Raw genomic sequence first — 14,360 nt, 5'->3', positions numbered from 1 at the left:
ACCACAACTGGGACAGTCCTAGGCAAATGAGATGGCTGATCACCCTTCCAGGGAACAACTCACATAGCTATATGAGGCAGATCTGTGCATTGCCCTCTCTCCAACTTTGGGATTGTATTGAAAATTTTTTCTTTGTTTTTGCTAATTTTGATAATTGAAAGTGCCTTTTATTTTTTTTTTCTTCTGGAGGTCTTAGTATTTTTCTTACTGATTTTTTAAATTCTGGCTGGGGTGTGGTGGCTCACACCTCTAATCCCAGCACTTTGGGAGGCTGAGACAGGTAGATCACCTGAGGTTAGGAGTTCGAGACCAGCCTGGCCAACATGGTGAAACCCTATCTCTGCTAAAAATACAAAAAATTAGCCGGGTATGGTGGTGGGTGCCTGTAATCCCAGCTACTGGGGAGGCTGAGGCAGGAGAATCGCTTAAACCCAGGAGGCAGAGGTTGCAGTGAGCCAAGATCGCGCCAAGATTGCACTCCAGCCTAGGCAACAAGAGTGAAATGCTGTCTCAAAAAAAACAAACAAATTCATATGTAGAGAAAAATAATGTTTTCTTGAAAGTTTGTCAATTTATAGTTTATCATGTTTATTTCTGGTTTATTATTTATTTTTAATTTGGGTCGTTGCTTTGGTATACAAAAGTTTTTTAATAGTTAAATTTTTTTCTTTTATGTTTCTTGCATCATTTTAAACTTGAAAACGGCTCCTTTATTCTGATATTTGATGAAAGGTTGCCCTTCCAGGTTCTAGATTTTTTTTTTGCTTTGTTTTTGGAGATGGAGATGGAGTCTTGCTCTGTCACCCAGGCTAGAGTGCAGTGGCATGATCTCGGCTCACTCCACCCTCTGCTTTCCGGGTTCAAGCAATTCTCCTGACTCAGCCTCCTGAGTAGCTGGAACTACAGGTGCCCGCTACCATGCCCAGCTAATTTTTTGTATTTTAGTAGAGACGGGGTTTCACCGTCTTGGCCACGCTGGTCTCGAACTCCTGACCTCAGGTCATCTGCATGCCTCAGCCTCCCAAAGTGCTGGGATTACAGGCATGAGCCACCACGCCCAGGTCCTAGTTTAATGCAGCAGCCTTAGTTCCAGCTTCCTGTCCTGCCTGGGCACAGGGCCATGCTTGCTTCTGTATAGTAGTGTCTGGGTCTGACATTTCCTAGGTTGGCACAGCATCAGCTCATGAGCTTATACCTTGGGTATTGAGTTGCTGCTGCTGCCAGTTCTGGCACTTTTAGACTTTCTTTTTTTTTTTGAGACGGAATCTCGCTCTGTTGCCCAGGCTGGAGTACAGTGGCATGATCTCGGCTCACTGCAACCTCTGCCTCCTGGGTTCAAGCGATTCTCCTGGCCTCAGCTTCCCGAGTAGCTGGGACTAGAGGCACCCACCACCACGCCCAGCTAATTTTTGTATTTTTAGTAGAGACGGGGTTTCACCATATTGGCCAGCCTGGTCTCAAACTCCTGACCTTGTGATCCGCCCGCCTTGGCCTCCCAAAGTGCTGGGATTATAGGCATGAGCCACTGTGCCCAGCCTAGACTTTCATTTACTTCTTTTGACCTTGGCTATGTGATAAAATATAACTTTTTGTTGTTGTTGCTGTTCTACTTTATCTAGTTTGTTGTGTGTTTGTTGCTGATAAAGGATCTGTTGTACTTTAGTTTGCTATAGTGTTGGAAATAGAACTTTCTTTTAATTTAAGGGCCATTTGGTTTTCTTTTCCAGTAAACTTCTTGTTCCTGTCCTTTGTCTATCTATATATCTCTCTGTCTATCTATTAATAAGAGACAGGGTCTCACTCCATCACCTAGGCTGGAGTGCAGTGGCACAAGCATAGATTACAGTAACCTTGAACTTCTGGACTCAAGCAATCCTCTCACCTCAGCCTCCTACGTAGTTGGGTTTACAGGTGCATGCCATTGCATCTGGCTAATTTTTAATTTTTTTTTTTTGTAGATGTAGGGTTCTCGCTATGTTGCCCAGGCTGGTTTTGAACTCCTGGCTTCAAGTGATCCTCCTGGCTCTATCTCCCAAAGTGTTGGGATTATAGGCATTAAGCCACCTTGCCTGGCTGTTACCTCATTGTTTTAATGTGCACTTTACTGATTATTAATGAAATGTAGCATGTTTTTTTTTAAATGTTGGATGTTCTAATTTCCCCTTCTATAGATTGCCTACTTATATATTTTACCAATTTTCTACTGCAAGTATTCTTTGGATAAGTTATAAGACATGAAAATGCCTATATTTTTAGCCCCTTGCCAGATTTTAGTTTGTTTTCTAAAGGATAATTTTTAAACAGGTATAAACACAACTCTCGTATAAAATAACACAAAAGTTGGTCCAAGATTTTATTTAACTTATTAGTGAGGGAATCAGTAAAATGTGACAATGAGTTCAAAGGAGTATACAGGCATCAGGAATGCTGAAATGAATTTGCCGATAATTCAAAACTTGTCATTAGCTTCAGGGAAATAATCAGTTACATTGCCACTGGACAAACTATATCTGCATATTTATGAACCAGAATAATTTGCATTATTATCAAATGTCTATAGGTTACAGAGTTGTAAAATAGTGCAAAGACAATGAAAGGCACAGGCCGCTCTCTAGAATCAGATTAATCATAGTGGGGTATGTTTGACAACACTCAGCATTCCATTGAAAAGACTTGATTAATCTTCTTGTCCATTTCAAAGTCCTTTATAAACTTTCCTGACGTATGGTATTTATTTCTGTAGAAGGACTATCCCATTTTATTTAAGAATGGAACTCTGAAGCTTGGAGGGGAAAGAGAACCAGTTCCCCGGCCCAAAAAGTGGCCAATTGCCAACATTCTGGCTCCAGGAGCTAATAACATTCCTGATGCATTCATTGTTGGTGGTCCCTATGAAGAAGAAGAAGGAGAACTCAACCATCCTGAGGTGAGAGCCTGATATACGGGTTTTTGTGATAAACTTAGTGTACTGACAGATGATAAAACATTTTGTGAATTACTCTGATTTATATACATTTGTCACCTGTCAAAATAATTACATGCCAAAATAAAACACATATCTAATTCTGATTCAGATATCTTCTGACTTCTTAAGTCCAGAAAACAAAATAATTTATATCACATATACTCTTTATTTTATTTTAAATTTATTGACTTATGAATAGGTAATTATCAGTTACTGTCAAAATTAAAAATGAAGATCTATGCAGTGAAAGTATCCCTCTAGTCATGTCTCTTCCTTCTAATTCCTCCCCATCTCATTACCCTAGTAGCGATGGCAGCAGTAGCCAGTCTGGAGCAGCTCCTGCCATGATGCTGGCTGCAGTGGGGGAGTCCTGGCTGGGCCTACACGCTCCATGGAGCTGGCAGGAGCTGGGAACAAGTGGGAGCCCTTCCCTCCCATGTGCAGCTGCAGCTGCCCAGCCACAGCTGCATACCCAGGCATCGCTGCACTCTCGGAATCTGGGAAGCCCTCCTGCCCCCACAGGCTTGGAAGTGCCTGCTCCTGATGCCTGGCCTCTGCTTACTACTGGTGCCTGCTCCAATTTCAGAGCAAAGTTGTGGCCGAGCCCGGTGCTGTCACAACCTGGCCAGGTGTGCATGTACTCAGGGCAGTGCTGACAAACCAACCCTCGGCCATCTTGATCCCCCTCCAGACTTTGGGCACCCATGAGCATGGGAGAAAGTCCAAGGGGCCACTGAGGGCAGCTTGGCATGGGCCTGCAGGCACCCCTCAGCATGAACAGCCAGGGCACTGTGGATGGCAGCAGGAGGCAGACAGGTTCCTGGGCGAAAAGGGGCAGGTCCCCAGTGAAACCCCACCTTCAGGCCAGGGACTGCCTTAGGTCTGGGGGCCAGGCTGCTAGTTCCCATGGACAGGGATGAGAACTTAAGGTACTTTTCTGGCCCCACCCATGGCCTCCCATGGATCAATCAGCATCCACTTCCTCCCCTCTGAAGCCCATAAAAACCCAGGACTCAACCAGACTCAGGCAAAGGATGGGATGACCTGCCTGTGGAGAGAAGCTACCCACTGTTGGTCTCCTCTCTGCTGAGAGCTGAACACTCGTCAGGACGTCCCGCCTGTGGAGAGGAGCTACCCACTGTGGGTCTCCCCTCTCCTGAGAGCTGGACACTTGTCAGGACTACCTGCCTGCAGAGAGGAGCTACCACTACTCAGTGAGTCTCCTCTGAGTTGTTCTGTTGCTCAGTAAAGCACCTCTTTGCCTTACTCACCCTCCACTTGTCTGTGTACCTCATTCTTCCTGGATGCAAAACAAGAACTCAGGACCTGCGGAATGGTGGGGCTGAAAGAGCTGTAACACAAACAGGGCTGAAACATGTCCCTTGCTCATCACATTGTGGGTGACAAAAAGGGGAGAAGAGAGAAGAGTTGTGGTCCTTTGGGAAGCCCAGACCTAGGAGCTCCCTGAGCCAGGGCTGTGACACCAGGGGTTCTTCAGTTTCTGGGTGTCTCCAAGCTTCTGAGCACCACCACATTCCCTGGTGCCAGCCATGGAAGCTGCTTGCAGTATGCCTGGTTCAGCCGCAGCCTCACAGGGAGCTGCCACCTGTGGTGGTGCCTGGAGCTTCTGGCTCTGCTGCAGCCAGCATGCCTGGCTGTGCACAATGGCCAGACCCCATGATCGCTTACTCACACACCCCTCAATGCTCCATGCCTGGCTCACCCTTGGCAGGCGTGGGATCCTGGCCAGTATGCAAGCCTAGCATAGCCTGCCAGGCCAAGTGAGTGAAACGAGCCTACCAGGCCCAACCAAAATTTGGGCAAAGGTGCCACCAGCCACAGAGGTTTTCTGCTGGAAAAGCAACAGACCAAGGATTCTGTGACAGTCATCACCTTTGTTACAGTTTCTTGTGTTTCCTTCTAGATACTTTCTTATGTCTATAAAAGGAAATACATAAGTCAAAGGAAGACTCAGAGACAGAAGCATTTAGAAAAGTAAAGAAAAGGTTTCCTTGGAAATTGTGAAAGGGAGTCAGACTTCAGGACTGACTCACCAAATAAAAAATCAGTATAGTCATCTTGGCTGGGCGGAGTGGCTGATGCCTGTAATCCTAGCACTTTGGGAGGCCTAGGCAGGTGGATCACTGAGATCAGGAGTTCGAGACTAACCTGGCCAACATGATGAAACCCTGTCTCTACTAAAAATACAAAACTTAGCTGGGCATGTTGGCACACACCTGTAATTCCAGCTGCTTGGGAGGCTGAGGCACAAGAATCACTTGAACCGGGAGGCGGAGGTTGAAGTGAGCCAGGATTGTGCCACCTCACTCCAGCCTGGGTGTCAGAGCGAGACTCTGTCTCAAAAACAAAACAAACAAAAAAGTATAGTGATTCCTTGGTATACTTGGGGGATTGTTGCCAGGACCCCTGCAAATAGCAAAATTCGTGCATACTCAAGTCCTTCAGTCAGCCCTATAGTAACTATGTATAGGAAAAGTTGGCCCTCCATATATGTGGGTTTTCATCCCGCAAATACTGTATTTTAATCCATGTTTGGTTTAAAAAAGATCCACGTGGCCAGATGTGGTGGCTCATGCCTATAATGCTAGCACTTTGAGAGGCCAAGGCGGGTGGATCACAAGGTCAGGAGTTCGAGACCAGCCTGGACAATATGGTGAAACCCCATCTCTACTAAAAATACAAGAATTGACTGGGTGTAGTGGCATACAGCTGTAATCTCAGCTACTCGGGAGGTTGAGGTAGGAGAACCACTTGAACCCAGGAGGTAGAGGTTGCAGTGAGCCAAGATGGTGCCATTGCACTCCAGCCTGGGCAACAGAGTGAGACTCTGTCTAAAAAAAAAAAAAAAGATTCACATATGAGCCAGGTGCAGTGGTTGTAATCCCAGCACTTTGTGAGGCCAAGGCGGGCTGATCACTTGAGACCAGGAGTTTGAGACCAGCCCAGCCAACATGGTGAAACCCCGTCTTTACTAAAAACACAGAAATTAGCCGGTATAGTGGTGTGTGCCTGAATCCCAGCTCCTCAGGAAGCTGAGGCATGAGAATCGCTTGAACCCGGGAGGCAGAGGCTGCAGTGAGCCGAGATCATACCACTGCACTCCAGCCTGGGCAACAAAGCAAGATTCTGTCTCAAAAAAAAAAAAAAAAAATCCGCATATATATAAGTGGGCAATTCAAATTGTGTTGTTCAAGGTCAAATGTTTTTATAAGAAAGCAACACAAAATTACCAACGTTACCCCATTTACATTAGTCTATTCATGATGGCAAAACTGCAGGTTTCTTCACTTGATTCTCAGATATACAAAGGTTATAAAATATCTTCAGACATCAGCATAATAAACATCAGGGATAAAAGTTCTTTTCTTTTTTTGTTTTTTTGAGATGGAGTTTCCTTCCTGTTGCCCAGGTTGGAGTGCAATGGCGTGATCTTGGTTCACTGCAACCTTTGCCTCCTGGGTTCAAGCGATTCTCCTACCTCAGCCTCCCAAGTAGCTGGGATTACAGGCACCTGCCACCACACCTGGCTAATTTTTGTATTTTTAGTGGAGATGGGGTTTCACCATGTTTGGCCAGACTCGTCTTGAACTCCTGACCTCAGGTGATCCGCCTGCCTCGGCCTCCCAAAGTGCTGGGATTACAGGTGTGAACCACTGTGCCCGGCCGATAAAAGTTCTTATCTTTAGAAGTCCAGATTTTCAGGAAGTATTCAAAGTCTTGTTATTTTCAGAACTAGAATCTGTTGGGAAGACACTGCTATTTTTCCTTTATCTCAAGGTATTATTGTTTGTTTGTTTGTTTGCGACAGAGTCTCACTCTGTCGCCCAGGCTGGAGTGCAGTGGTGCTATCTTAGCTCATTGCAACCTCTGCCTCTTGGGTTCAAGCTATTCTCATTGCCTCAACCACCTGAGTAGCTGGGATTACAGGTGCATGCCACCATGCCCTGCTGATTTTTGTATTTTTAGTAGAGACAGGGCTTCACCATATTGGCCAGGCTGGTCTCAAACTCCTGACCTCAAGTGATCTGCCCACCTCCAACTCCCAAAGTGCTGGGATTACAGGCGCAAGCCACTGCACCCTGCCGGTTTTTCATTTTTTAAAACTGAGTTGTGTTTAATCATATATATATGCATACACTAATACATACATATATTCTTTCCCCATCATTTTTATTACACAAATGTAAAGAGTACATACTTAAACACACTATATGCACTTGCTTTGTTTTACTTTGTTGTGTATTTTTGAGATTTTTGCACATTACATAAAAAGCAGTCTCATTCTTTTTCTTTATTTGTACTTGCTGTATAATGTGACATTGTATGGACATACTTTAATATACTTATTATTAATTATATAAATTACCACAAATTTGTCAAGGGCATAGAAAATAGTATAACACACTTGCAGATGTTTCTTGAATGAGCTGATAATCCACTGATGGAAACATTTAATAAAATAATTTGTAAAATAAGGATGGTTGAATTATTTTTCATTGTCTGACTCTAAATATATAAAATAGTAGAGATGAGGCTAGGAATATTGGAAAAACACTGCGCAGTATCTTTTCTCATCATTGTGATTAGTGAAAATTCATACTTTTCTTAGATTTCTATTTGAATTTAGATCAGACATTTTATTTTAGACATTCAGATTATATTTTATGTTTTAGATTAGATTGTTAATTCTCAGTCCTGGCTGCACATTACAGTCACCAGGAAAGTATTGAAAACAATGACAATGGCCAAGCCTTAACCCAGGTAAACTATGTAAGAATTTACTTTTAAAATAGTACCAATGCCAGGTGTTTTTTGCTTTTTTGGTTTTTTATTTTTTTGAGACAGGGTCTCACTCTGTTACCCAGGCTGGAATGCAGTGGTGTGATTATTGAGGCTCATTGTAGCCTCAACCTCCTAGGCTCAAGCAGTTCTCCTGCCTCAGCCTCGTGAGTAGCTGGGACCACAGGCTCATGCCACCACACTCGGCTAATTTTTAAATTTTTTTAGAGATGGAGGTCTCACTTTGTTGCCCAGCCTGGTCTTAAACTCCTGGCCTCAAGCAGTACTCCTGCCTTGGCCTCCTAAAGTGTTGGGATTACAGGTGTGAGATACTGCACCGGGTCCAGGTGTTATTTAAAAAAAAAAAAAGGGCCGGGCGCGGTGGCTCAAGCCTGTAATCCCAGCACTTTGGGAGGCCGAGACGGGCGGATCACGAGGTCAGGAGATCGAGACCATCCTGGGTAACACAGTGAAACCCTGTCTCTACTAAAAATACAAAAACTTAGCCGGGCGAGGTGGCAGGCGCCTGTAGTCCCAGCTACTCGGGAGGCTGAGGCAGGAGAATGGCGTGAACCCGGGAGGCGGAGCTTGCAGTGAGCTGAGATCCGGCCACTGCACTCCAGCCTGGGTGACAGAGCGAGACTCCGTCTCAAAAAAAAAAAAAAAAAAAAAAAATCCAGATGATTTTAATGTACATCTAGATTTGAGAATCATTGATTAGGGTTATCTTAGTCAGTATTTGGATCTTAGTACCGGATCAATGTAACTATTATATATGTAATTTATCTTATATACTTTATTAATAAAGTACTCATAATTTTAAGGTGGTGGTAGTAGTTGCAATAGTAGTCATACTTATAGTAGTAATAGTAGTCGTAAGAAAAGTATTGTGAACAAATCCATTAAAAGAATGCCCTATAGATGGAGCAGAATGAAATCATGGCACAGATAGAGAGAACAGAAGTCTTTATCTTATATTTTACAGGACAGTGAATTTAGGAATCAAGCAGAGTGCATAAAGAAAAGGATTATTTGGGACTTGGAAAGTCGCTGCTACCTTGATCCTTCTGCAGTGGTCAGGTAAGAAGAGGAAGGAAATATGTCTAACCCACAAAGGCTTGTAGGTGGGAAGAAATGTTACTTTTGTTAATTTTATTTATATTTGAGTTAAGGTGATTTTAGATTGAGACTTTCATTTATCACATCTATATATTAGAGTGACGTTGTGTTCATCTGCTAATAACAGAAACAGCTAATAATGTGGTTTAAGCAAGGTGAATGCTTATTCCTCTTTTGTATAAAAGAAGTCTGAGCTGGGCCTGGTGGCTCATGCCTATAATGCCAGCACTTTGGGAGGCAGGATGATCTCTTGAAGCCAAGAGTTCAAGACCAGCCTGGGCAACAAAGTAAGACCCTGGCTCACACACACACACATGCGCACACAAAATTAGTTTGGTGCAGATACACACCTGTAGTCTCTACTTGTGAGGCTGAGGTGATAGGATTGCTTGAGCCCAGGAGATTGAGGCTGCAGTGAGCTGTGATTGAGTCACTGCACTCCAGCCTGGGCAATGGAGTGACACCTTGTCTCTTAAAAAAAAAAGTCGACTGAGTGCAATGGCTCACACCTGCAATCCCAGCACTTTGAAAGTCCAAGGCGGGCGGATCATAAGGTCAAGAGATTGAGACCATCCTGGCCAACATGGTGAAACCCTGTCTCTACTAAAAATAGAAAAATTAGCTGGGCATAAATTAGCTGGGCATAAATTAGCTGGGCATGGTGGTGCTTGCCTGTAGTCCCAGCTACTCGAGAGGCTGAGGCAGGAGAATCGCTTGAACCCAGGAGGCGGAGGTTATAGTGAGCTGAGATCACGCCACTGCACTCCAGCCTGGTGACAGAGCAAGACTCCATCTCAAAAAAAAAAAAAAAAAAAAGTCCAGAATTGGTATGTATGATGATTACACAGTGTTATTAGATATCCAGGCTCCATCTTTCCTTTTGCTCTACCTTCTTTACTATGTGACTTCCATCCACAAGGTTGTGTCATGGTGCAAAGGTGGCTGCTGGAGCTCCAGCTTGCACACTCACATTTCTGGCAGAAATTTGGAAGAGGAGAATGGTTATAAAAAAGGACACATGCTGGCTGTCTTAACCCCTCTTGTGGAACCTTCCTGGAATCTGGCAACTTCTGTTTATGTCTCATTAGCCAACCTTTAGATGCAAGAAGGCTAGACAATAAAATGTTTTAGTTGAACACATTGTCACCCAGGCTAAATCAAGATTTAATTAGTAAAGAACAGGTACACATATTGTGTAGGTAACTATCAGTCTTTGTCACAATGACCTGGTCTTTAGAGATGACAATTGAGGGATTACCAATATATATACAATCTGAATGAACAACTCTGACTTAAAAAAAAAAAAAAGAATATCTGATTTTTTAGGACGGCTTAAGATTTATAGAAAAATCGAGCAGAAAAATTGAGCAGATGTTTTAGAGAGTTTTTATATACCCCTGGTCCCCCACTTGGTCATGGTGTATAACTCTTTTTACACATTGTTAGATTTGATTTGCTAATATTTTATTGAGGATACATTGTTGTCATTATTCCTTTGAACAAATAGTTATCAGATCAATTAAGAATAAAAAAACAAATTTATTTTACCTTCATTTATGACTTTTCCTGATGCTCTTTCTTATGTTGATACAAGTTTTTTGACCCATGTCATTTTCCTTATCTCTAAAAACTTTTAACATTTCTTGTAAGGCAGGTCTAGTGGCCAGAAACTCCTCTCATTTTTGTTTGTTTGAGAAAGGGTTTATTTCTCCTTCACATTTGAAGGATAATTTTAGTAGGTACAGAATTCTAAGTTGGTGGTTTTTTCTTTCACAACTTTAAATATTTTGCCCTACTCTCTTCTTGCTGGCATGGTTTCTGAAGAGAAGTCCAATGTATTTCTAACCCTTGTTCTTCCATAGGTAAAGTGTTTTTTCCTCTGGTTTTTTTTCAAGATTTTCTTTTTTGCAGTTTGAAAACGATATGCCTAGATATAGTTGTTTGTTTGTTTTTGTCCTTATTCTGCTTGGTGTTCTCTGAGATTCCTGGATCTGTGGTTTGGTGTCTGTCAGCTAATTTTGGAAAATTCTTAGCTATTATTACTGCAAATATTTCTTCTGCTCTTTTCTTTCTTCTTCCGTTATGCCTAATTACACCTTTTTAAATTGTTCCACAAGTCTTGGATATTCTGTTATGATTTTTTGTTTTCATTTTTTTTCCTTTGCATTTCAGTTTGGGGAGTTTCTATTCGCATATACTCACGTTCACTGATTTTATTTTCCTTAGCCATGTCCAGTCAACTTAGAAGCCCATCAAATGAATTATTCATTTTTGTTTGTGTTTTTGATATCTAGCATTTCCTTTTGATTCTTTCTTAGAGTTTCCATCTCTGCTTACATTACCCATCTGTTCTTGCATGTTGCCTACTTTTTCCTTAAGAGTCTTTAATATAATTATATTTACTTAAATTTCCTATCTGATAATTCCAAAATCTATGTCATATCTTAGTCTAGGTCTTATAGTAGCTTTGTCTATTTGGACTATATTTTTTCTGCATTTTAGCATTCTTTATAGCCTTTTAATTTGGAAGCTAGCCATTATATATTGGGTAATAGGAATTGAGGTAACTAGTATTTTTAGTGTGAGGTATTATGTTAATCTGGTTAGGAGCTGGGTTGTGTTTCTTGTTTGCTATAGTTGTAAGTGCCAGAGGCTTCAGTTTCCTTTCCCCGCCCACCTCCCCTGTTGTCTTTGGATTTGCCCAAGAACTTCTCTAATAGAGTGGTGTGTAGCCCTCTCAGTTGTAATTCATTGTTATTATATTGAAACTCTGTTGATGTAGTGGCAAATTGTTGGGGAGAAGTATTCTATTACCTGTGATGAAGTCTCAGTAAATAGGTTTGGGTCCCTGGGCTGTGACTTTCAGAAGTGTTTCATAATTTTTTTCCTCCTATCCCTGTGGAAGCTAGATAGGTTGGAGTTGTCTAAATGCCCTTCCCTGAGATCAGATAAGGATCTGGTAAAGTAGTTTCCCTTAAAGATCAACCCTTTGATAGGGAGAATGCTGCGGCCATATTTCAAAATGGTTACTTTTCTTCTCTCCCTGCCTGAAATATGAGGGTATTTTTCTTCCATCTTCACTGTGAGAACTTGGTGGGGCTCCTGGATTTAAAACTTATGTAAGTATGGGGACCCTTAACAGTGGGCCCCCTGGAGTTTTTCACTCCCAGCTAGTCTACATTCAGTCTCCAACAATTTGTCAAAATTATCATTAAACTATTTCTACTGGTTGCTGGCACCACTGGCTTCTGCTGTCTTTAAGCTGACTGCAGCTGTGATCCTCTGTATTTTCCTGTCTTTCTCAATTTCAGGATGGCAGAAGGCAAAAGCCTTGTGACCTCAATTCTATGATGGATCTAAGAAATGTTATTTATTTCAATTCGGTCAACATTTTTCTTGTTGCGAGGACTGGTGGGATTACTTCAAAACTGTGTTGGAGCTGAAACTGGATAGTATTTTCATAGTAGAAATAACCAATTTTATACCATTTGTAAACTTGTCTGATTATTTCTTTAGAATAAATCACTACAAGTAGAATTTATAGTGAATGATTATGGATTTTTGAAGGTTTTTGATTCATATTGCTAAATTGCTCTAAAAGTGTTCAATTTGCCTCACTAGAAGTTGAGCAGAATTATTTTTGGAATGTTATAGGTTTGGGAAAGTTTTAAAAACCACCAACCCAGTAAGAAATTTTTATTTATTTTATTTAAATTTTTTTTTTTTTTTTTTTTTTGAGATAGGGTCTCACTGTGGCCCAGGTGAGAGTGCAGTAGCGCCATCACGGCTCACTGTAGCCTTGACCTGCTGGGCTGAAGCCATCCTCCCACCTCAGCCTCCTCAAGTAGCTGGAACCACAGGTATTCACTGCGATGCCCAGCTAATGTTTTGTATTTTTCATAGAGATGGAATTTTGCCATGTTGCTCAGACCATCTTGAACACCTGGGCTCAAGCCATCTGCCTGCCTTGGTCTCTCAAAGTGCTGGCATTTACAGGCATGAGCCACTGAGCCCAGCCCTGCTATTTTTATATATGTATACTCTATATTACCTAATAAAAGAGAATATTTCCCTTTAACCTAAATTATACTGACTTTATTTTTACATATAATGCTAATGGACTGATTCTTGATTTGCAGTTTTCAGAAGCGAATTGCCGATTGCCGGCTTTGGCCTGTAGAGATCACAAGAGTTCCTCTGGTCACTGTACCCAAAGGGAAAGCTGGCAAAACTGAAAAGGTAAATATGCCCCCTCAAAACTATTTATATAAGAAATGTGGAATCAGACTCGACCTGTTATTCTGCTTCAATTCTGATACCAAAAGAAAATGTGAATTAATATAGCTGTTCTCCCAAGGGTGACTAGCTCATCCTGATTTGCCCTGAACTTCACTTGTTTTAGCACTGGAAGTCTCATGTCCCAGGAAACTCCTCTGTCCTGGGAAAAACCAGGATTATTGGCCACCCTAGTTCCCCGTTGTTCACTAAAAACTCTCTAGGCTTTATTACCAGATATCCTATTTCTCTTTAGCCCTTCACAATAGTTTTACCATAGGTTAAACTTGCCTACTTAAAATGTTTTAGCCTGCTAATTAGTGTAATAGGAATCTTAGATATACTACTATTTTTAAAAGGCTTAGCTTTGATGAGCCTAGTACATGTTATCTATTGTTTTACCTGTGCATGTCTGGTCTTTTCTGCTTGTTCATAAACTCCCTGAGAGTAGGGGTCATGTAGTAGGCTGATGTGTATCCTCCATGGTACCTAGCATGATGTATGGCAAATAGCAGACATTTAATAAGTATCTAAATTGTTTGGCTGACTTTAAACATAGACTTTTCACATAATAAAAATACTATCACTATGTAACCATTTCTCCCTTTGTTGTATATAAGTATTGGCAAACTTTCCTTAGATTTCTAAACTATCTGTTATCACATGAACATAGGACTTTTTTTTTATTTTTTTGAGATGGAGTCTTACTCTGTTGCCTAGGCTGGAGGGCAGTGGTGCAATCTCGGCTCACTGCAACCTCCGCCTCCTGGGTTCAAGTGATTCCCCTGCTTCAGCCTCCTGAGTAGCTGCGATTACAGGCACACACCACCACGCCCGGCTAATTTTTGTATTTTTAGCAGAGACAGAGCTTCACCATGTTGATCAGGCTGGTCTCGAACTCCTGACCTCATGATCCACCTGCCTCAGTCTCCCAAAGTGCTGGGATTACAGGCGTGAGCCACTGCGCCCAGCCGAGCATAGGACTTTTTAATCTAGTTGCCAATTATTATAATAGGTGAAATCAAAGAGGTTACTTTTATGCTTGGAATTTATTTTCTTTCACAAAATTGATTTTTTTCCCTATAAAAATTTTCTGTGGCAAACCATACAACCATTAAAAAACGCTGTTAAAATATATTTATTAACATGTTCTTCATCTTTGCAATGAAAGTTTAGATGAAATCAAGTATGGTAAATGCAT

General features: G+C 41.8%; 1 protein-coding gene across 5 annotated transcripts in view; it reads left to right on the top strand.

Annotated features, from left to right (window-relative positions):
• The window catches only part of LOC105466224 (cilia and flagella associated protein 70), a 125,482-nt gene that overhangs the window by 16,062 nt on the left and 95,060 nt on the right, over window positions 1-14,360 (top strand). For all 5 annotated transcript variants that reach the window (XM_071068764.1, XM_071068761.1, XM_071068763.1 and 2 more), the window contains 3 exons: window positions 2,744-2,926; window positions 8,751-8,845; window positions 13,024-13,123. In XM_071068764.1, coding sequence (XP_070924865.1) covers window positions 2,744-2,926; window positions 8,751-8,845; window positions 13,024-13,123 — 378 coding nt within the window. The remainder of the gene's footprint in view (window positions 1-2,743; window positions 2,927-8,750; window positions 8,846-13,023; window positions 13,124-14,360) is intronic.

Source organism: Macaca nemestrina, chromosome 9 (genome assembly GCF_043159975.1).
Source record: "Macaca nemestrina isolate mMacNem1 chromosome 9, mMacNem.hap1, whole genome shotgun sequence".
Taxonomy (NCBI): Eukaryota; Metazoa; Chordata; class Mammalia; order Primates; family Cercopithecidae; genus Macaca; species Macaca nemestrina.
Note: the sequence above shows the minus strand (reverse complement) of the source record. Positions and strands in the feature narration are given on the sequence as shown.